Genomic DNA, 24,174 nt, shown 5'->3' on the forward strand with positions numbered 1-24,174 from the left:
CCCCCCCCCCCCTTTTTTTTCTTTGCATTTCCTTGGTAGATCTTGTTCTGTCCCTTTATTTTGAGCCTATGTATGTCTCTGCACGTGAGATGGGTCTCCTAAGTACAGCACACTGATGGGTTTGACTCTATGCAATTTGCCAGTCTATCACTTTTAATTGGGGCATTTAGCCCATTTACATTTAAGGTTAACATTGTTATGTGTGAATTTGATCCTGTCATTATGATGTTAGCTGGTTATTTTGCCCATTAATTGATGCAGTTTCTTCATAGCATCGATGGTCTTGACAATTTGGCATGTTTTTGCAGTGGCTGGTACCAGTTGTTCTTTTCCATGTTTAGTGCTTCCCTCAGGAGCTCTTATAAGGCAGTCCTGGTGGTGACAAAATCTCTAAGCATTTGCTTGTCCGTAAAGGATTTTATTTCTCCTTCACTTATGAAGCTTAGTTTGGCTGGATATGAAATTCTGGGTTGAAATTTTTTTCTTTAAGAATGTTGAATATTGGTCCCCACTCTCTTCTGGCTCGTAGAGTTTCTGCCTAGAGATCTGCTGTTAGTCTGTTTCCCTTTGTGGGTAACCTGACATTTCTCTCTGGCTGCCCTTAACATTTTTTCCTCCATTTCCACCTTGGTGAATCTGACAATTATGTGTCTTGGGTTGCTCTTCTTCAGGAGTATCTTTGTGGTGTTCTCTGTATTTCCTGAATTTGAATGCTGGCCTGCCTTGCTAGGTTGGGGAAGTTCTCCTGGATAATATCCTGAAGAGTGTTTTCCAACTTGGTTCCATTCTCCCCATCACTTTCAGGTACACCAATCAAACATAGATTTGGTCTTTTCACATAGTCCCATATTTCTTGGAGGCTTTGTTTGTTTCTTTTTACTCTTCTTTCTCTAAACTTCTCTTCTCACTTTATTTCATTAATTTGATCTTCAATCACTGATACCCTTTCTTCCACTTGATCGCATTGGCTATTGAAGCTTGTGCATGTGTCACGAAGTTCTTGTGCCATGGTTTTCAGTTCCATCAGGTCATTTAAGGTCTTCCCTACACTGTTTATTCTAGTTAGCCACTCATCTCATCTTCTTTTAAGGGTTTTAGCTTCCTTGCGATAGGTTTGAACATCCTCCTTTAGCTCGGAGAAGTGTGTTATTTCAAACTTTCTGAAGCCTACTTCTGTCAACTCATCAAAGTCATTCTCCGTCCAACTTTGTTCCATTGCTGGCAAGGAGCTGTGATCCTTTGGAGAAGAGATGCTCTGGTTTTTAGAATTTTCAGCTTTTCTGCTTTGGTTTCTCCCGTCTTTGTGGTTTTATCTACCTTTGGTCTTTGATGTTGGTGACCTACAGATGGGGTTTTGGTGTGGATGTCCTTTTTGTTGATGTTGATGCTATTCCTTTCTGTTCATTAGTTTTCCTTCCAACAGTCAGGTCCCTCAGCTGCAGGTCTGTTGAAGTTTGATGGAGGTCCACTCCAGACCCTGTTTGCCTGGGTATCACCAGTGGAGGCTGCAGAAGAGCAAATATTGCAGAACAGCAAATATTGCTGCCTGATCCTTCCTCTGTAAGCTTTGTCCCAGAGGGGCACTTTCCTGTATGAGGTGTAAGTCATCCCCTACTAGGAGGTATCTCCCAGTTAGGCTACACGGAGGTCAGGGACCCACTTGAGGAGTCTGTCCGTTCTCAGAGCTCGAACACCATGCTGATAGAACCACTGCTCTCTTTAGAGCTGTCAGACAGGGACGTTTAAGTCTGCAGAAGTTTCTGCTGTCTTTTGTTCAGCTATGCCCTGCCCCCAATGGTGGGGTCTACAGAGGCAGCAGGCCTGGCTGAGCTGTGGTGGGCTCTGAATAGTTCGAGCTTCCAGGCAGCTTTGTTTACCTACTCAAGCCTCAGCAATGGCGGACACCCCTCCCACTGCCAAGTTGTTGCCTCGCAGTGTGATCTCAGACTGCTGTGCTAGCAGTGAGCAAGGCTTCGTGTGTGTGGGACCCCCCAAGCCAGGCACTGGACAGTATCTCCTGGTCTGCGTTTGCTAAGACCAGGAAATGGAAATGCACAGTATTTCAGGGGGAGTGTCCCGTTTTTCCCAGGTACAGTCTGTCAGGGCTTCCCTTGGCTAGGAAAGGGAAATCTCCCAACGCCTTGCACTTCCTTGGTGAGGTGATGCCCTGCCCTGCTTTGGCTCGCCCTCCATGGACTGCACCCACTGTCCAATGAGATGAACCAGGTACCTCAGTTGGAAATGCAGAAATCACTCATCTTCTGCGTCGATCCCACTGGGAGCTGCAGACCGGAGCTGTTCCTATTTGGCCATCTTGGAACCCGTCCCAGGTTTTTCTTTTTCTAAGAGATGGGGTCTTGCTATGTTGGCCAGGTTGGTTTTGAACACCTGGCCTCAAGTGATCCTCCCACCTTGGCCTCCCAAAGTGCTGGGATTACAGGCTTGAGCCACCACACCCAGCCCTCATAGGGGAATTTTTGGTGTTACTATAAGTGATTCTTTTACAATTTTTTCCATTTCCAAATATTCATTGCTAGTATATACAAGAAGTAGTTTTATTTTTAGTTGACCTTGTGTCCTGTGACTTTGCTAAACTCCCTTATTAGATATAATAGCTTTATTATAGATTCTTTGGGATTTTCTTCTTAGACAATCATGTCATCTACAACACAGGCCATGCTAAACTTACTTCTTAGACACAGTGACTTTATTATAGTTTCTTTGGGATTTTCTATATAGACAATCATGTTATCTATAAACAGAGGCTGTTTTGTGCCTTCCTTTCCAATCTCTATGCCTTTTCTTTCTTTTCCTTGCATCTGTGTTCATTAGAGATACTGGTTTTGGTGCCAGGGTAAAATAAAATGTACGGGGAAGTGTTCCATCCTCTTCTACTTTCTAGAAGGATTTATGTAGAATTAGTATTATTTATTCCTGAAGTGCACCCCTGGTCCTGGAGTTTTCTTCAATGGAGGATTTTAAACTAAAAATTAAATTTCTTTAATAACTATAAAACTATTTAGGTTATCTATTTTCTCTTAAGTTTTGGTAGTTTGTATCTTTTAAGGAATTTATCCATTTTGTCAAAGTTGTTAAATTTATGAGTAAAAAGTTTTTTCTAATACTCCTTTATTGTGCTTTTAATGTTTTCAACATCTTTAGTAATTTTTCCTCTTTCAATTTTTTTTTTTTTTTTTTTTTTTTTTTGAGACAGAGTCTCACTCTGTTGCCCAGGCTAGAGTGCAGTGGTATAATCTTGGCTTACTGCAACTTCTGCCTCCTTGTTTCCTGGGTTCAAGTGATTCTCCTGCCTCAGCCTCCCGAGTAGCTGAGATTACAGACACCTGCCACCATGCATGGCTGGTTTTTGTATTTTTAGTAGAGATGGGGTTTCGACAGTTGGCTAGGCTGGTCTCGAACTCCTCACCTCAAGTGATCCACCTGCCTCGGCCTCCCCAGTGCTGGGATTACAAGCATGAACCACTGTGCCCTGCCTGTTTCACTTCTAATATTGTTATCTTCTATCTTCTTTTTATCTTGGTCAGTTTGTCTATAGATTTATCAACTTTATTAAACTTTCCAAATAACCAAATTTTGGGTTGATTTTTTTTCGTATTTTCTAGTTTCAGTGTATTTTATTTCCAGTCTCATATTTATCCCTTCTTTTTGCTTGCTTTGAATTTAGTTTGCTTTTCTTTATCATGTTTCTTAAGGTACCTTAAATTATTGAGTTCATTCATTGAAAACTCTTCTCATGTATGTACTTAATGCTATGAATTTCCTTCTAAGCACTGTTTTTGTCACATCTCACAAATTTTTATTGTGTTTCATTTTCTATTCAATTCAAAATATTTTGTAATTTCCTTTATGAATTCCTCTTTGACCCAAAGGATACTTAGAAATATGTTGTTCAACTTCCAAATATTTGGGGATTTTCCAGATATTTTTCTGTTGACCTCTGTCTGGATTAATTCCATAAACAACACTGCATAAATTCAATTCTAAAAAATTTGTTTTGTTTTATGGCCAGAATGTGGCCTATCTTGGTAAATGTTTCAAATCCACTTGAAAAGAGTATGTATTCCACTGTCATCCACATTTAGAGTATTTTCTAAATGTCAGTTAGAAAGAGCTGGTTGGTAGTGCTGTCCAGGTGGTTTTTGTTTTTGTTTTGTTTGTTTGTTTGTTTTTGAGACGGAGTCTTGCCCTGACACCCAGGCTGGAGTGCAGTGGCATGATCTTGGCTCACTGCAACCTCTGCCTCCCGGGTTCAAGTGATTCTCCTGCCTCAACCTCCCAAGTAGCTGGGGTTACAGGCACTTGCCACCAAGCCCGGCTAATTTTTATATTTTTAATAGAGACAGAGGTTTCACCATGTTGGCCAGGCTGGTCTCAAACTCCTGACCTAAAGTAATCTGCCCGCCTTAGCCTCCCAAAGTGCTGGGATTACAGTCGTGAGCTACCATGCCTGGCCCAGGTTTTCCATATTCTTATTGATGTTCTGTACACTACTTCTACTGATTACTGCAAAGGAAGTATTAAAGCCTCCAAGAGGCCGGGCGCGGTGGCTCAAGCCTGTAATCCCAGCACTTTGGGAGGCCGAGACGGGCGGATCACGAGGTCAGGAGATCGAGACCATCCTGGCTAACATGGTGAAACCCGTCTCTACTAAAAAAATACAAAAAACTAGCCGGGCGAGGTGGCGGGCGCCTGTAGTCCCAGCTACTCGGGAGGCTGAGGCAGGAGAATGGCGTAAACCCGGGAGGCGGAGCTTGCAGTGAGCTGAGATCCGGCCACTGCACTCCAGCCTGGGCGACAGAGTGAGACACCGTCTCAAAAAAAAAAAAAAAAAAAAAACCCCCCCAAAAAAAAAAAAAAAAAGCCTCCAAGAGATGGGGGTTTCACCATGATGGCCAGGCTGGTCTCGAACTCCTGACATCAAGTAATCTGCCCGCCCTGGCCTTCCAAAGTGCTGGGATTACAGTCATGAGCCACCGCGCCCGGCCCAGGTTTTCTATCTTCTTATTGATGTTCTGTACACCACTTCTACTGATTATGCAAAGGGAATATTAAAGCCTCCAATTGTAACTAGATTTATCTATTTCTCCTTTCAGTTTTTGTTTCATGTATTTTTTGAGGGGGAGAGGAGGGAGGACAGTGTCTCACTCTGTCACCCAGTTGCCCAAGCTGGAGTGCAGCCTCCAACTCCCAGACTCAAGTGATCCTCCTGCCTCAGCCTCCCAAGTAGCTAGGACTTCAGGCATATGCCACCACACCTGGCTAATTTTTTTTTTTTTTTTTGTAGAGTCAGAGTCTCACCATGTTGCCCAGACTTGTCTCAGACTTCTGGGCACAAGTGATCCTCCTGTCTCAGCCTCCCAAAATGCATGGGATTACAATGAGCCACAGTGCCTGGCCTGCTTCATGTATTTCAAAGCTGTTATTGGGTATACACACATTTAGGATTATTATGTCTTCTTGGTGAATTGACCTTTTTATCATTATATATCATCTTTATACCTGGAAATATTCTTTGTTCTCAAGTATACTTTATCAGATACTAATATAACCACACTTCCTTTTGATTAGTGTTTCCATGGTATATCTTTATCCATCTTTTTACTTTTAAATCCATTTATATCATTATATTTATAGTGGATTTCCTATAAACAGTAGCTGGTTGAGTCTTCCTCACCTGTATGTGCATGTTATCAACATTTTCACTACAGCCTTTAACATATGAATCATAGTTACTTTAAATTCCTTGTCTGCTGGTTTCGACATCCTTGTCATATTTGAGTTTGGTTCTGTTGACTGCTTTTGCTCTTCACAGTGGCTTAGTTTTTCTCTTGCTCTTGTGGGTGCCTCATAATTTCTTACTGAATGCCAGACATATGTTAAGACAGGAGAGACAGAGGTAAAAATATCTGTTTAGAAATGGGCACACTGTTTGTTCTTCCAGGCCATTAGTGGGGACAGTTGAGTTAATTTGGTCAGAAGCTGAGCTGGGATTGAGATTTTTGTTAAGGTTACCTTCAGTGCACCACCATTTTCCAAGTCTTCTAGAGTTAGGTTTAGGAACAGCTGGTTGTTGGAGAGTTGTTCCGTGATGTTCCTTCCCCTCCCTCAGCTGTAGGCTTTCCTCATGTGCCTGTGCCTCGGTCAGCCTCTGTATGCTGTTTCCTGCCTCAGAAGCTGTCCACTGCTGCTAAACAGTGCTTGCTCCCCTGGTAGTGGGAGATGAGCAGTGCTTCTCTGTTGTCCTCATGCAGCCCCAGTTTTTAAGTGGGTTTTTCTCAGTGATCCTGTCCCTTCCTCAGTGGTAGGTGACCTCTTATAATCTGAGTCCAAGATAGTTTCCTGCCCCTCTGCCAAGGTAGTGTTCCTTTTCCTTTCCATCGCCACTAGGTGTAATGGGTCTTCACCTTTGCCTAGAGCAGGGACGGAGGGGTCAACAGGATTTGCTTCCCTTTCACAGTGGCTCAAGGCTTTGCTCCATAAGCGAGAATGGTCCAGATGTAGCTTCATGCCCTTCCTGCAGTGGCAGCTGCCCCCTTGCTCCATGAAGGAGGGAGGGGGGGTTTTTTTAGACTCTATTCCCACGACCAACCTTTTTTTAACCAAAAGCATATTTTACTAATTTTAAATTGATACATATTAGTTATACGTATTTTTAGATTATATACATATATATGGTTTTTTTTGGTTTTTTTTTTTTTGAGACGGAGTCTTGCTCTGTCACCCAGGCTGGAGTGCAGTGGCGCGATCTCAGCTCACTGCTAGCTCCGCCTCCCGGGTTCACGCCATTCTCCGGCCTCAGCCTCCCAAGTAGCTGGGACTGCAGGCGCCTGCCACCATGCCCAGCTAATTTTTTTGTATTTTTAGTAGAGACGGGGTTTCACCGTGTTAGCCAGGATAGTCTCGATCTCCTGACCTTGTGATCCGCCCGCCTCAGCCTCCCAAAGTGCTGGGATTACAGGCGTGAGCCACCGCGCCCGGCATATATATATTTTTTTAAGATGGGGTTTTGTTATGTTGCCCAGGCTGGTCTCAAATCCCTGGACACAAATAATACTCCCACATCAGCCTCCCAAGTAGCTGAGATTACAGGCGAAAGCCCACCATGCCTGGCTCGTGTTATTTTGATACGTGCATACAATGTGCAATGATCAAGTCAGAGTAACTGGGATATCCATCACCTCAAACATTTATCTTTTCTCCTTTTTTTTTTGAGACGGAGTTTCACTCTTGTTGCCCAGGCCGGAGTGCAATGGCGCAATCTCGGCTCACCGCAACCTCAACCTCCTGGGTTCAAGTGATTCTCCTGCCTCAGCCTCCTGAGTAGCTGGATTACAGGCATCTGCCACCACGCCTGGCTAATTTTTGTATTTTTAGTAGAGACAGGGTTTCTCCATGTTGGTGAGGCTGGTCTCGAACTCCCAACCTCAGGTGATCCACCTGCCTCGGCCTCCCAACGTGCTGGGATACAGGTGTGAGCCACCGCGCCTGGCCTACATTTATCTTTTCTTTATATTAAAACATCCCAATTCTTCTAGCTCTTTTATTTTTTTATTTTTCCTTTTTGAGACAGTCTCACTCTGTCACCCAGGCTGGAGTGCAGTGGTGCGATCTCAGCTCACTGCAACCTCTGCCTCCTGGGTTCAAGCGATTCTTGTGTCTCAAGTGGCTGGGATTACAGGTGTTTGCCACCAGACCTGCTAATTTTTGTATTTTTAGTAGAGACAAGGTTTCACCTGCCTCAGCCTCCCAAAGTGCTGGGATTACAGGCATGAGCCACCATGCCCAGCCTAGCTATTTCAAACTATACAATAAATTATAGCTATAGTCACCCTACTTTCTTATCAAACACTAGATCTCACTCCTTTTATCTAACTGTATTTTTGTATCCATTAACCAACCTCTCTGTCACCCTCCCCAAGCCTTCCCAGGTTCTGGTTACCACCAATCTACTCTCTATCTCCATGAGATACATTTTTTTTTTAGCTCCCACATACTAATAGAGAACATGTGGTATTTGTCTTTCTGTGCCTGGCTTATTTCACTTCACATAATAAGATCTAGCTCCATCCATGTTGCTGCAAAAGAAAGGATTTTATGCTTTGTTATAGCAGAATAATAATATTCCTTTGCATATATATAGATATATATATATATTTTTTTCCTTTATCCACTCATCTGTTGATGGTCACTTCGATGAATTCTATATCTTGGCTAATGTGTTTTTATTTATTTGGTGTTTTGTTTTGTTTTTGAGACAGGATCTCACTCTGGAGTGCAGTAGCACAAACCATAGCTCACCACAGCCTTTATCTCCCAGGCTAAAGCTGTCCTTCCACTGCAGCCTCCTGAGTAGCCGGGACTACAAGCATGTGCCACCATGCCCAGCTAATTTTATTTTTAGTAGAGACAAGGTCTTGCTATTTTGCCTAGGCTGATCTCAAATTCCTGAGCTCAAGCGATCTTCCTGCCTCAGCCTCCCAAAGTGCTGGGATTACAGGCACAAGCCACTGTGACCAGCCTTGGCTGTTGGAAATAGTGCTGCAATAAACATGGGAACGAAGATACCTCTTTGATATACTGATTTCCTTTCTTTTGGATATATACCCAGCAGTGGAATTGCTGGCTCATATGGTAGCTCTATTTGTATTTTTTTTTTTTTTTTTGAGGAATGTCCACACTGTTTTCTATTGTAACTATACTCATTTACATGCCCACCAATGGTGTATAATATTCATTCCCCTTTCTCTGCATCCTTGCTAGCATCTTTTTTTTTTTTTCACATGCCTGCTGTGTCAAATGTCTTTTTGATAAAAGGCATTTTAACTGGAGTGAGATGATATCTCACTGTCACAACCAATCTTTTCATAAGCACCTGGTAGTCATGAAAAAGTGTCTGCAAGTGGGTGTAAATTCCTCTTGTGTCTGTGGCTCCCAAGGTTCCTATACTGTCTTCTCAGTCTTTAGCAAATAATTAAAAATCTCAGGCCGGGTGCAGTGGCTTACCTCTGTAATCCCAACACTTTGGGAGGCCGAAGCGGGCAAATCACCTGATGTCAGGAGTTCAAGACCAGTCTGGCCAACATGGTGAAAACCCGTCTCTACCAAAAATACAAAAATTAGCCAGGTGTAATGGTGGGCACCTGTAATCCCAGCTACTCGGGAGGCTGAGGCAGGAGAATCGTTTGAACCTGGGAGTCAGAGGTTGCAGTGAGCCGAGATTGTGTCATTGCACTCCAGCCTGGGCAACAAGAGCAAGACTCCGTCCCCCCCCAAAAAAAAAAAAAATCTCAGCTGAATTCTTATCTGTTGTGTAGTGGCCCCATCTTTCTCCCAGGCTCTACCACAAGTGAGCCAGTACTTTCATCCTATCTCTCCTTGTAGGCACCTGTTTCTTTTTCAGGTTAGTTGATTGCACTATGGTTTCATCTCTCTGATGGGTTCAAGAAAGTTACGATTTTCAGATTATCCAACTTTTCTTGTTGTTTCGGTAGAAGCAAGGCTCTTTCTGGCTTTCTACATCCTAGGCAGAAGGCAGAACTGCTATTTTTTACAAAGTCTCACTTTTTAAATATTGTAGTAAAATTCACCATTTTAACCATTTTAAGGTGTGCAATTCAATGGCATTTAGTACATTTAAAATGATGTGCAAACAACCACCATTATCCAGTTCCAGAACACTGTCATCATCCCAAAAGAAAATCTGTATGCACTGAGTGGTTATTAGCTATTCCTCCCTCGCTCCTGACCCTGGAATCTGGCTAACCCACTCTACTTTCTGTCTCTATGGATTTGCCTTTTCTGGACATTTTATATAAATGAATTTATACAATATGTGCCCTTTTGTGTCTGGCATCTTCCACTTAGCATAATGTTTTCCAGGTTCATTCACACTGTAGCATGAATCAGTGCTTCATTCCTCTTTATAGGTGAATAATATTCCACTGTATGCATATATTAGAATTTGTCTATCCATTCATCAGTTGATGGACATCTGAGGTGTTTCTACTTTTTGAATATTGTGAATATGACTGCTAGGCACATAGACGTACACGTTTTTTTGAACTCCTGTTTTCAATTCTTTTGGGTCATATGGTAACTCCATGTTTAACTTTTTGAGGAAGTGCCAAACTGTCTTCCATAGCAGCTGCACCATTTACATCCCCAGAGCAATGTATGACAGCTCCAACTTCTCCACATTCTCACCGACACTTATTATTCTCCATTTTTGACACCATTTAGTAGGTGTAAAGTGGTGTCTCACTGTGGTTTTCATTTGCATTCCCCTAATGAGTAATGATTTTGGGCATCTTTTCATGGGTTTATTGGCCATTTGTTTTTTTTTTTGTTTGTTTGTTTTAGACAGAATCTCGCTCTGGTGCCAGGCTGGAGTGCAGTGGCACAATCTCAGCTCACTGCAACATCAGCCTCCCAGGTTCAAGCAATTCTTCTGCCTCACCCCGAGTAGCTGGGACTACAGGCACGCACCACCACACCCAGCTAATTTTTGTATTTTTAGTAGACATGAGGTTTCACTACATTGGTCAGGGTGGTCTCGATCTCCTGACCTCATCATCTGCCCACCTCGGCCTCCCGAAGTGCTGAAATTACAGGTGTGAGCCACTGCACCTGGCCGGCCATTTCTTTATCTTCTTTGGAGAAATGTCTGTTCAAGTATTTTGCCCGTTTTCTCTTGGGTTGTTTGTCCTTTTGCTGTTGAGTTGTAAGAGTTCTTTATATATTTTGGATTCTAGATCCTTATCAGACAATATGATTTGCAACTATTTTCTCCTATTCTGTAGGTTGTCTGCCTACTTTCTAGATAGAGTTTTTATACAAAAAAGTTTTTAATTTTGATGAAGTCCAATTTTATCTATCTATTTATTTATTTTATTTTATTATTATTATTTTTGAGACAAAGTCTCCCTCTGTAGCCCAGGCTGGAGTGCAGTGGCGCAATCTCAGCTAGCTGCAACCTCTGCCTCCCAGGTTCAAGTGATTCTCTTGCCTCAGCCTCCCGAGTAGCTGGGATTACAGGTACCCACTACCACACTCACCTAATTTTTGTATTTTTAGCAGAGATGGGGTTTCACCATGTTGGCCAGGCTGGTCTCAAACTCCCAATCTCAGGTGATATACCCACCTCGGCCTCCCAAAGTGCTGGGATTACAGGCATAAGGCACTGTGCCCAGGCCAATTTTATCTTTCTTCTTTTGTTGCTCATGCTTTTGATGTCCTATCTAAGAATCCACTGCCAAATCCAAGGTCATGAATATTTTCCTCTGTGTTTTCTTCTAAGAACTTTATAGCTTTAAGCTCTTATATTGAAGTCATTGATCTATAGTCTGAGTTAACTTTTGTATATGGTGTGAAGTAGGGGGTCCCATTTCATGGAAATATCCACTTGTCCCAAGCACCATTGGTTGAAAAGAACATTCTCTGGTTATATGGGTTTTTATATGAACTCTCAATTTGATTTCACTAATCTACTGTTTTACTTTAAATCTGAAATAATTATTGTTTTCCCTTAAGAGTAAACGGCAAGAAAGGAAGTGGGTTCAGAAAGTACATTACTCTTTCAGGAAATTTAATTATGTTGAAAAGGAAAGAGAAAGGGCACAGCCAGAGGGGAATGAGAAGCATTTGCCTTGCATCTCTCTTATGCTCCACAGTACACTAGATCATTTCATTTCATTTCATTTCATTTCATGCTCAAATTCTTCAATATTACTTTGGTTCCATAAAAAAGGAAACTAAGATTCAGTGACATTAACATTTTGCCCATGGTCACACACTGTGCTAAATGGCAGAGCCAAAACTGTACCCTAGATCTGTTTGATTGTATATTCTGTATTTTTCCCTCTCTATTATTTTGTGTCCAGTTTTGGACATGACTTTACAGTGCCTTGGGACCTACAGAGAGAGATATCTAGTTTACATTTAAAAATATAGTACTAGGCTGGGCACGGTGGCTCATGCCTGTAATCCCAGCACTTTGGGAGTCCGGAGCAGGTGGATTGCCTGAGCTCAGGAGTTCAAGACCAGCCTGGGCAACACAGTGAAACCCTGTCCCTACTAAAATACAAAAAATTAGCCGGGTGTTGTGGCACGCACCTGTAATCCCAAACACTTGGGAGGCTGAGGCAGGAGAATCGCTTGAACCCGGGAGGCAGAGCTTGCAGTGAGTTGAGATCATACCACTGCACTCCAGCCTGGGCGACAGAACAAGACTCTGTCTCAAAACGAATAAATAAAAATAAAAAATAGTACTGAAGCTCAGAAAAGAACTGAGATTTGAGATAAAACATAAAAATAATCGGCACACAAGTGTAATTAAAGCCAGGGAGTGGAAGAGATCACTTGATGCCGAAGACAATATGAAAAGGCTTAGGTTTAGGCTCCAATTGGATGGAATCCCAGGACATGTCAACATTCAAGAATTAGAGCAGAATAAAATGAGACTCAGGAAGGACTAGAAGGAAAACTCAGTATTGACTTCACTACCTGCCAGTGGCAAATTGAACTTGTTCATGTCTATATCTCCAGCATCTAATGTTGATGGTGAATAATGGATGCTCAGTAAATATGTTAAATAAATATCTGAATGACACTGAACCTGAAGAAGAAGAAAGTTTCCAGGAGACTTTTAGAGAATAGTCAGTTCTTTTGAAAAGACAATGAAAGATAAGGTTTAAAAAGTAACCACTTGGGCGGGCGCGTGGCTCCAAGCCGTAATCCCAGCACTTTTGGGAGCGAGACGGGCGGATCACGAGGTCAGGAGATCGAGACCATCCTGGCTAAACACGGTAAACCCCGTCTCTACTAAAAAAATCAAAAAGCGTAGCGCGGGCGAGGGCGGCACCTGTAGTCCAGCTCCGGGGGCTGAGGCAGGAGAATGGCGTGAACCGGTGAGGCGGGAGCTTGCAGTGAGCTGAGATCCGGCACTGCACTCCATGCCTGGGCGACAGCAGCAAGACTTCTGTCTCAAAAAAAAAAAAAAAAAAGTAACCACTTGATTAGGCAACAAAAAAGTCAAACAGTGACCCACCAGGAAGGAACACTAAGCAGAGTAACAGATAACAGGACGTAGCTGGGGTTGGGTAGTGAACAGGAGTGAGGAAAAAAGAGAGCACGTATAGGGACCTTTCTTTAAAAGAAATTTTGATGTAGAAAGAATAAGAGAAATATATGCAGGGAGCGCCCTCGCGCCCGCAAAGTGTAACCGGCGTTTTGGTATTTTCAGATAAGACATTTCAGCTTGTTTGTGAATACAGCAATATCACTGGGAACCATTAGATTAACAACTTAGTCTTCAAGCAGCTGTAGATTTATTAATATTTTAAATTACTAGTATATGCGCAAAGTAATTTTCTAGGGGGAGTTTATTATACTAAAAAAGGAAATTTCTACAGGTATTTACACCTATTTATATTGGCAGTTTTACCATAATCTGAAGAAATCAATGAATAAAATAATAAGTAAAAATTCCTCTCCAAACAATAGAAACGATTATTTTGAAACCACTGCTAGGAAAAGGAACTGGAACTAATTCTGGTATAAATGAATTCATTGCCAAAACATGCGAAACCCCATCTCTACTAAAATCACAAAAATTAGGCCAGGCGTGGTGGTACACAATCTGTAATCCCAGCTACTGGGCCGCGCCTGAGCAGGAGACTCACTTGAACCGGGAGGCAGAGTTGCGTGAACAAGAGGTCACCGCCACTTGCACTCAGCCTGGGCAACAAAGAGCGAAACTCCATCCCCGCCGCTAAAAAAACAAAAAAAAAATTGTTTCATTCCAGCATAGATACCTCACCAAGGGCAAAAAGATTCTGGGATCAGAGTTTTGAAAATGCTATTTTATTTACTCTACAAAATTTTACATTTCATATTTTGCAAGTATTTCAGTATTTTAATTTAGGGTTTCTTAATGGGTGCTTTAAAAAATTTATATGTAACATACAAAACTGTTTCTAGTCAGCTTTTTACTATTTGGTTTTATAAATTATGTTTAATACTTCGATTTAGGCCTGATTAAAAAATAAGAAAACGTGAACATTACTAAGCCACAAAAGGCAAAATACAAACTAAAATAGGAATTACCAGGCAGGGTAGCTTTCCAACAAGTTTGAACAAATGGGAAAAAATATAGAGTGGGCATGGAGCAGGTTAAAATACACTTTCTAGCCATGGCCACTAGATGGTGCAAACATTTTGCAGGACTTAAACTAAATGCTTTAAGCACTCACAAGTTTTTTGTTTTGTTTTGTTTTGTTTTGTTTTGTTTTGTTTTGTTTTTTTGAGATGGAGTCTCAACTCTGTCGCCCAGGCTGGAGTGCAATGGCACAATCTTGGCTCACTGCAACCTCCGCCTCCTGGGTTCAAGCGATTCTCTTGCCTCAGCCTCCTGAGTAGCTGGGATTACAGGCGTGTGCCACCACACTTGGCTAATTTTTTTATTTTTAGTAGAGATGGGGTTTCACCATGTTGGCCAGGCTGGTCTTGAACTCCTGACCTCAGGTTATACGCCCGCCTCAGCCTCCTAGAGTGCTGGGATTACAGGCGTGAGCTTCCGCACCCAGCCTCAGCGCTCAAAGTTTTAAGACTATCTCCAAATAAATTAAATGCCTTGCTTCAAGGAAGAAGTGGAAATTTTTTTGTGCTATCTGGGAGTGTAGGAAAATTTATGTATGTATGTGTTTTTGTTGTTTTATATTTTGCTTTTTCAGCATAAATGTTTTGAGCTTGTATGTTCTTCAAAGATATTTTAGCCTCTCTGAGTCAACAGCATCCTGCCTGCACGTGGCTAAATGGCACTGGGGGTGATGATGGCGTATGTCTTCATGGTCTTAGAACTAACTCAATTCCAGTATTTCTACAGAAACAAAATAGTATAAAAGTGAAGTACTACAAGAAAAATTACATCCCCAAAATATTGGTAGTGTGAAAAACACTAAATTCCTGGTCTAATATGCTAGGAGTCCCTACTGAGCAAAATGGGTACTTACTTGAATTAGGGGGCCAGGACTCCCGGTATTCACTACCTACTTGAGTTCTGGGTGACTTGACTCGAACCTGGGGAGCCACACAAAAATCACAAGAGTTATGATCAATGGGAGAACTTAACCAAGAAATTTAAATCATAAAAGTGTGCTTAAAATACTACATATTTTTCTACCACCTCTTCCACAACATATAAAATCGAATATATTTATCCTAACAATAATAATATATATGAAAGGCTTTCTGGTTTCCAATGTATTTTCCATATATTTTCTCATCCAATGCCAAGCTCATTCAGGGGTAGGTGGGAGGGGAAGAAGCTGTAAAAGGAGACCCTGTGGGGTCAAGAGCCACAATCCTTACACAGCTACAGTTGCTGGGAGCCAGTGTGACCATGAATTCCTTCTCTGGATTGTCATGCCATAATGAATAATCAGTTCCACTGAGAGAAAACTAATAGAGAAAACAACTCTAACCTTTAACAGGGTCTTATATCTCTTCACACTGCTTTCATCTCAATTAACATTCTTAAAACCCAGCTTTCTCAGGAGCTTGCCTAAGAGAGACACCACAGCAAGAAGGTTACCTTTCTTTCTTGTTTCTTCTGCGTCTCCATAACGTGCAGGCGCTCCATGAGGCTGGAGATGCCCTGCTCCAAGCTGTCAATGGTGTGATGCTGAGGATCGTGCCCACTGAAGCTGTTGCGCAGGCTGCGGAGAGCATCTCGAACAAGCTGCAGGTCGCTGGTCTATGGGCAAAAATAAGGTGCTGCTGGCATGGCATGGTGCCACATCCCAACCACTGGGCTGAAGTTTCCAGAAGAGGTTTTTTTTTTTCCCCCACAGAAGCAGGCCTATGGTTTCTCCACTAATTCTTAATTTTATATAGCAAGTGCCTCACATCTTTACAAAAACACTCCACAGATCCAGGAATTAGGGAACTGGAATATAAAAGGCCTCATCCACTGGCCATGGGTTTGGCACTCTTTGGTTTCAGTGAGAAATGGCAGGTCTCCATCAATCCAGGTACCTACCCCTCTGTTGCTGATTGAAGCAGCTCCTTTTCCTGCTGTTGGAAGGAGAAAACCATTGCTTTGAGAGTTGTGACTGTTGTAGTTGGTCACCTATAGCAGCATGAAGAAATGTTGCTTGTTAAAGGGAGAATTGTAAACCAGATGTGCTGTCTTATTTTTCTTCTTTACATTTATCAGTTCCTGACGAAGTATATAATTGTCTGTCTGTTTAACGGCTCTCTCTATTAAAATGTGTCGTTCTTAAGTATAGATTTTTTTCCCCCTTTTGGTCACTGCTGTATGCCCAGCACTTAACACTTAGTACGCATTGTTGGACGTGAATGAAGGAAAGGCTAACCTCCACCTGGAGGCCACAACCTAGCCTCTGCCACAGCACTGGAGAGCCTCAGAATGCTGTTCCAGCACTGCCTGGCTTTGCTTCAGTAATTTAAAAATAATGGTAAATATACATATATATGTTTTGTTTTTTGGGACAGAGTCTTGCTGTGTCACAGAGGCTGGAGTGAAGTGGCACAATCTCAGCTTATGGCAACCTCTGCCCCCCTCCAGGTTCAAGCGATTCTCCTGCCTCAGCCGCCTGAGTGGCTGGAATTACAGGCCCGTGCCATCTTGCCTGGCTAATTTTTGTATTTTTAGTAGAGACAGGGTTTCACCACGTTGGCCAGGCTGGTCTCAAACTCCTGACCTCAAGTTAGCCACCTGCCTTGGCCTCCCAAAGTGCCAGGATTACAGATGTGAGCCACTGTGCCAGGCCATGGTGAATATTTTTTGAGTCTGACTCTATGCCAAGTGGATCCAACAGGACTGTGCTTAGTTATTTATGTGGATTACCTCATATATTCTTCATAATGATGAACTGAATCACTATTATTTTCATTTTCCAAATAAGCCCTATTTCTAAGGTTCAGAAGATAAGCAACTGAAGGCTACACAACATAAGAGTGGTAAAGGTAGAACGTGAAACCAGATTTTCTTATTCTGGAACCTGTACTCTTAACTAGCTCATCATAGAGTCTCCTAACAAACGAGCCTGTGGCCTTGGTTCAGCTCTGAGTCAGAAACACCATCGCCCTGTTTGCTTCATAAATGTGGGAGGGAGAACACAGGGTCTAGGTTACCTCATCTACCTCTCTTTTCATACAGTGAGCCAAGAGGACATCTTTGTGTTCCAGCTCTCGCTCTAGATCCACCTGCAAAACAGAAAATGATTTCTAAATCAGAAAATGATTTCTTTGGGCCAAAGGGGCAGGAAAGTCAAGTGGCTGAATATGTTCTGACCTGGTGATAACTGGCATCAGAGAGTTTCCGGAGTGCTTCTTCTAACTTGGCCTGGTGTTGCTGAAGGAGGCGATCCTTCTGCCCCAGCTCTTTCTGCAATAGAGATAGAGCTTTCAGATGAGTGGCAAAACCAGGGGCACTGAAAAGTTCACCCTCTGTAATATAACTTCCACTCAAGTAAAGTAGAGCCTCAGGAAAAGAAAGTCCTTTCCTCAAAATATACCAGGAAGACTTTACACACCATAATAGTCTTACATAGTGCAAAGGATTCTTCAAGAGTAATGAAGAAGGGAACTGTCATTTGTAGGAGGACCAGTATGAGCCATTCATACTAGTCAGAGAAAAAGGTAAGACTAGAACTGAAGTTTCTAGACCCCTAGTCCTGTACTCCCTCTCGTAGCTGTGCCATCTATTCTTCAGGGCTAGTGCATCAGGGGACACAGAAAATGCTTCCTTCTAAAAGCAAGGATAAAAAAAATTAAAAGCAAGGATGAGAATAGAATACTTAAGTGCTTTTTGAGCAACAATAATGGGCTGTTCATGAAAGGTCAGCGGAAGGCATTTCCAAACCGATATTCACTCTTACTTTATATTCTCCCAAGAGTCGGTTCCTCTCATCTAGCTTCCTCTGCAGATCCACCTGCAAGGATAAGAAAGAATTCATGGCACGCAGGTACTGCCTGCTAATCCTCAAGGAAACCAGCTACTTAGTAACCATAGTTAATGTTGGCAGTTACAGTATGCAGCACAGAGAGGGTATGATGGTAAAAATACACAGCTGCTCTCCATGTTGTTAGTGAAGTAATTAGACGGTAGAACCACAATTTTGCCTCGGTATCTCAGTGTCCTCAAAGTTGAAGAGGAGATCAAGGACCTTCCTGCCCAGTATGATGTGGGCTTTCACCTAGGAACAGAGATGAGTCTAATGGGGAATAAAAATAATTGCAGACACTTAGGGCAGGCATCCCAGAAGCAAGATAAGAGATTAGGATGGCCAATCTAATAGCACTTCATGCAGTAGCCTGTTCTGCTAATGGGGCTCACTGAGGTCAAGGCTCATTCATTTAACTCACATTCTGGTTGTGCAGCTCATCTTTGTCCATATTTGCCCTCAGTAGCTCTTGTTTGAGCTGCAGAACAGATGTGTCCTGCTGAGTCAATCTCTGCTGCAAGGCATCCTAGGGGAAAAAGCATACTAATTATTGTTGTCTCAATTCATCAGTCAGCCAGTTGTTATTCCAAATTACTAAACCCTTTAATGTGTTTCCAGCATTCGTTATGGCAGACTGGAAGACAAATGGAGTAAAAGGGTCTTGCCATGAGTTGCTGAGGAGGGGTTTTCTGTCCCCTCTAGGAAACTGGCATCCAGAGCAAAATCCTATCCACTGTTCTGTGAAACTTACTGAAACCTGATTTTTTTTCTCTGCTTACTATTCGTCCCCACCCTCAATCCTGATAGCATGGTGTATTCGAGAGAGAATGACTGGACTTTGGGATCAGAGAGACATAGATTCAAATTATGAAGCTACCACTTACTACTTTTGTGATGTTAACCTTGGACAATGCACTCTACTTTCTCCCGCCTGGGCTTTCTCATCTATATCTTGGGCATATAAATACTCAATCTAGAGTAGCTCTTTTTCCCTCTACCTCTCTGCCCAGTCCCCATTTCCTGGAGAGATGGGCCCTATTCATCCCGCCACTCTGTTGTTAAAGAATCCCTGAAATCACTCCCACGCTGGCTTCCAGAGCCAGAACTGTTCTTTGATTCACGATTCCTCTTCCCAATTTCCTAGGATCTTAATAGCATTAGGCTTTCTTTTCCTCAGCTTGAACCCTCTTGGTTCTTATCATGCCTAACAAAAAGGTGAGCTAGATATCCTTGCTTATAAGGACAGTTATGACATATTCCATCAACCATGGTGGCTTCAAATAGAACTAATGGACTAGGGCTACATTCTAATATATTTGTCTTGACTTTTCTCTCTCTACAGACTGCAAAGAAATGGTACAGACTATGAAGAATGTGGGAGCCCATTCTTAATTATACTCTCTGCCATGACAGTACATGGTAAAGGAAGTCTAAGATACCGTTGGCATCAGTAGTTCAAAGGAATATTTCCCAAAATGTGCTCCATGGGACATTAATGTGCCACATGACATTACATGGAAGAAAAGACACTTCTGTGGTTATTAATTCTAAATCATTTTTAGGCCAACCTCTTTACGACAGACCGTTTCAGATCCTTTATATGTTATTATTCACAGTGAGTCTTCAAGACTGCAGAGCATTTCTCAAATTTATCTGACCATGGAACACATTTGTTTTTTTAAAGTGTTTCAAAAGTACTAAGCCTACAAAATATACTTTGGAAAATGTTGCTGAGTGATAACTCTAGTCTAGCCCATCAATGGATGTGCAAGAAGAGGGGAAAAGCAGCAACATAAAAACATCCTCTTCTACTTCCAGATTTTATTCCACAGATATACTCCCATTTGGGTGAAATAACATATATGCAGGCTGGACATAGTGGCTCACGCCTGTAATCCCAGCACTTTGGGAGGCCGAGGCACACGGATCACGAGTTTAGGAGTTCAAGACCAGCCTGGCCAATATGGTAAAATCCTGTCTCTACTAAAAATACAAAAATTAGCTGGGCTAATTTAGTGGTGGCACACGCCTGTAATCCCAGCTACTTGGGAGGCTGAGGCAGGAGAATTGCTTGAACCTGGGAGGCGGAGGTTGCAGTGAACCGAGATCATGCCATTGCACTCCAGCTCTGGGCAACAGAGCAAGACTTCATCTTGGAAAAAACAAAACAACTTATATTCAAGGCTGTTAGTTAGATCATTGTTTATATTAGCAAAAACTAGCAATTTTCATATATAATAAATTATTTAGCATATATATGTATGTATACAGTGGAAAACAATGGAATACGATACAGCCATAAAAAAAGACCTAGGAAAGTCTTTAGGTACTACTGACATAGAATGAGCTCAAAGATATACTACTAAGTGAAAAAAAGCAAAGTCTCAAGTTGTATTTCTAGTATACTACTATTTGGGTAAAACCGTGGGGGAAAACGATACACACACATATGTGCTGATAACTGTTAAGATGCCTCTAGGAGGTCGGGCGTGGTGGCTCACACCTGTAATCCCAGCACTTTGAGAGGCCGAGGCGGGTGGATCACCTGAGGTCAGGAGCTCAAGACCAGCCTGGCCAACATGGTGAAACCCAGTCTCTACTCAAAATACAAAAAGTAGCTGGGTGTGATGGTGCACACCTGTAATCCCAGCTACTTGGGAGGCTGAGGCAAGAGAGTCACTTGAACCCGGGAGGCGGAGATTGCAGTGAGCCAAGATAGCGCCACTGCACTCCAGCCTGGGTAACAGAGTGAGAGTCCGTGTCAAGATTAAAAAAAACAAAAGAAAAAAAAGATGCCTCTAGGAAAGAGAACTAGGTGACTGAGGGGACAGGGCTGGCAGGCAGACTTTTCATGGTTTATCTTTTTATACCTTTAAAATTATTTGAATATTAGTTAACTATTCAAAAACAAATAACAATTTTTTAAAGGATATTCTTTTTTATTTTTCTTTTTTTTTGAGACGGAGTCTCGCCTCGTCACCTAGGCTGGAGTGCAATGGAGTGATCTCAGCTCACTGCAACCTCCCCCTCCTGGATTCAAGCGATTCTCCTGCCTCAGCCTCCCAAGTAGCTGGGATTACAGGTGCTGCCACCACGCACAACTAACTTTTTTGTATTTTTAGTACAGACGGGGTTTCACCATGTTGGCCAGGCTGGTCTCGAACTCCTGACCTCGTGATCTGCCCGCCTCGGCCTCCCAAAGTGCTGGGATTACAGGCATGAGCCACCATGCCCAGCCCTAAAGGACATTCTTTCACATTGAAGAGGGTTCTTTTACATATAGAGACAATCAAGGTGGCACAGATGGAAATGGCAGCACCGTGAATCATAACCACTAGAAATAAGCCTCAGCAAATCAAAGGTATATTCCTCGACATGTCTCACTTCCCTCCCACAAAGCCCTTTCTTTACCAATAGCACAGAGCTATTAAAGGTCCACAGAAAATTCCACCTCTCACCACTCACCAGTAGACTACTTTATATTGCAGAGACTTTATTTAAAGAATTAAATGTCCTCTTTTTTACCTTTATCCCTTGTAAGTTTCTGGCTTCTTGTTTACATTTCAGCAGCTCCTTCTGCAAACCAAATATAGTTAGATCAGATGGTGACATCTGGGTTGCTTCAGACTGCATTACCTCATTCTGTCGGCAAGAGGACAAAACCCAGTTGATCACTGCATGAAAAATTAACCCTCTACTAAGGCAAACAGCTCTGTTCCAGTGAGCAGTACGGGCTGATCCACAGAAACAAGAAGAGAACCATTCTGTTCTTCTCTGTTGGTACCCAGGCTTAACTGCTCAGGTAGAGAAGAGTTGCCAAGAAAGAAGATACCCCATCATTCCCACAGGCTCTCATTTCTATATTTAGCAATCTTCACCAACAGGAAAACCTAATGATAATAATCTAAATCCCTCTCACTAAATATATGATATCTAAATATGCCTACCCCCAATGGCATTAAATAATTATCTCTATTCTTAATGTTCAGCAAAGGGTTGGAGTGTTTCTTTGTGAGTCAAACAAAAACACATTTCGACTAATGATGAAATACTGAGTAATTAACATTCCCTTACAATAGATAAAATATATGTACACAATTGTCACTGGGAAATAGATTTTAGAAGGGTAACAACCATAACCCAGACCCCAATCTCTTCTCTTCCTATTGTATCACATCAAGAGTTTGCAATTAACGTATCTGAAATGGGGATCTGTAACTTGGACTCCACAGATAGGCTCAAAAGTTGCTCTATTAGGCTGGGAACAGTGGTTCATGCCTATATCCCAGCACTTTGGGAGGCCAAGATGGGAGAATCACTTGAGTCCAGGAGTTCAAGACCAGCCTAGGCAACAAGGCGAGAGCAATCTATACAAAAAACACAAAAATTAGCCAGGCATGGTGGTGCATTCCTGAAGCCCCAGCTACTAGGGAGGCTGAGGTGGGAGGATCGCTTGAGGCCGGGAGGTCAAAGCTGCAGTTAGCCATGATCATGCCATGGCATTCAGCCGGGGTGACAGAGTGAGACTCTGTCTCAAAAAACAAACAACCAAAACAAAACAAATAAATAAAAGTTGCTCTATTAAAAATTCATGTTGGCCAGGCATGGTGGCTCATGCCTGTAATCCCAACACTTTGGGAGGCCAAGGCAGGCGGACCACAAGGTCAGCAGTTCGAGACAAGCCTGGCCAACATAGTGAAACCCCATCTCTACTAAAAATACAAAAATTAACCGGGTATGGTGGCGGACACCTGTAGTCCCAGCTACTTGGGAGGTTGAGGCAGGAGACTCGCTTGAACCTGGGAGGCGGAGGTTGCAGTGAGCTGAGACTGCACCATTGCACTCCAGCCTGGGTGACAGAGCTAGACTCTGTCTCCAAAAAAAAAATTCATGTCTATGAGTATGAGTGCAAACATACACGCATACTTGCAGGGAGAGGGTTAACGGCTTTAGTCATATACTTATGACTGAAAGAAAAGCTAGGAATCACTGACCTAAAATAATTCTGAGAAGTATTTATAAAAAAAGACTGCACTGGTATTAGATACACTTTTTTTTCTTTTATTTAAGGAATAATAACCATGAAATATTTCAAACATACAGAATGGTACAACCAATGACACTGAAATTCTATTACCTACCACCAGGATTAAAAAGGTATTACCTTCCTGACATATTTGGGATGTCTCTCTCTCTTTTAAGAAAAGACATAATACAGACACAGGAAAGATTCTAATTCTGAAATCCCTTTCCCTCTTGAAGTTGTGTAACATTCCCATAATGGTTTTTTGTTTTGTTTTGTTTTTTAGATGGAGTCTTGCTTTGTTGCCCAGGCTGGGGTGCAGTGGCACAATCTTTGCTTACTGCAACCTCCTCCTCCTGGGTTCAAGCAATTCTCCTGCCTCAGCCTCCCGAGTAGCTGGGACTACAGATGTGTGCCAGCACGCCCAGCTGATTTTTTGTATTTTTAGTAGAGACAGGGTTTTGCCATGTTAGCCAAGATGGTCTCAATCTCCTGACCTTGTGATCTGCCCACCTCAGCCTCCTGAAGTGCTGGGATTACAGGCGCAAGCCACCACGCCCGGCCCCCATAATGTTTTTAAGGGGTAAAACATATATGTCTTGACATACCTTTAAGTCCTGATTCTCCTCCATACTCTGATCCAGACGACTTTGGATTATAATCTGAATATAAGACAAAAAGAGATAGCTAAACACCTATGCTGTGAAGTTCAGAGGCCATTCATTCAACAAATATTTATTGAGCACTACTAGATGCCAGCTCTGTACTGTGGATACAAAGAAGAACCGGAAACAGTTCCTGCTCTCTGATGGAAGCATATGCATCAAGTTGCAGGTAGATCTACGTGGATAAAGCTTAGAATAAGTATGGGTAGGCCAGGCATGGTGGCTCACATCTGTAATCCCAGCACTTTGGGAGGCCGAGGCAGGCAGATCACTTGAGGTTAGGTGTTCGAGACCAGCCTGGCCAACATGGTGAAACCCCACCTCTACTAGAAATACAAAAATTAGCCAGGTGTGGTGGTATACACCTGTAATCCCAGCTACTCGGGAGGCTGAGGCAGGAGAATCACTTGAACCCAGGAGGCAGAGGTTGCAGTGAGCCAAGATCGTGCCACTGCACTCCAGCCTGGGCAACAGAGCAAGACTGTCTCAAAAAAAAAAA

General features: G+C 42.5%; 1 protein-coding gene across 7 annotated transcripts in view; it reads right to left on the bottom strand.

Annotated features, from left to right (window-relative positions):
- Positions 1–24,174, bottom strand: part of DIXDC1 (DIX domain containing 1) — a 100,528-nt gene that overhangs the window by 13,650 nt on the left and 62,704 nt on the right. For 5 of the 7 annotated variants that reach the window (XM_017883212.1, XM_017883214.1, XM_017883213.1 and 2 more), the window contains 9 exons: positions 23,619–23,672; positions 21,513–21,629; positions 18,409–18,513; positions 17,922–17,975; positions 17,336–17,428; positions 17,176–17,247; positions 16,058–16,147; positions 15,611–15,772; positions 15,030–15,096 (listed from right to left, as the gene is read on the bottom strand). In XM_017883212.1, coding sequence (XP_017738701.1) covers positions 15,030–15,096; positions 15,611–15,772; positions 16,058–16,147; positions 17,176–17,247; positions 17,336–17,428; positions 17,922–17,975; positions 18,409–18,513; positions 21,513–21,629; positions 23,619–23,672 — 814 coding nt within the window. The remainder of the gene's footprint in view (positions 1–15,029; positions 15,097–15,610; positions 15,773–16,057; positions 16,148–17,175; positions 17,248–17,335; positions 17,429–17,921; positions 17,976–18,408; positions 18,514–21,512; positions 21,630–23,618; positions 23,673–24,174) is intronic. The other 2 variants (XM_017883215.1, XM_017883218.1) reach the window with 1 other exon arrangement.

The sequence above is a fragment of the Rhinopithecus bieti genome, unplaced genomic scaffold (genome assembly GCF_001698545.2).
Source record: "Rhinopithecus bieti isolate Rb0 unplaced genomic scaffold, ASM169854v2 scaffold_11964, whole genome shotgun sequence".
Taxonomy (NCBI): Eukaryota; Metazoa; Chordata; class Mammalia; order Primates; family Cercopithecidae; genus Rhinopithecus; species Rhinopithecus bieti.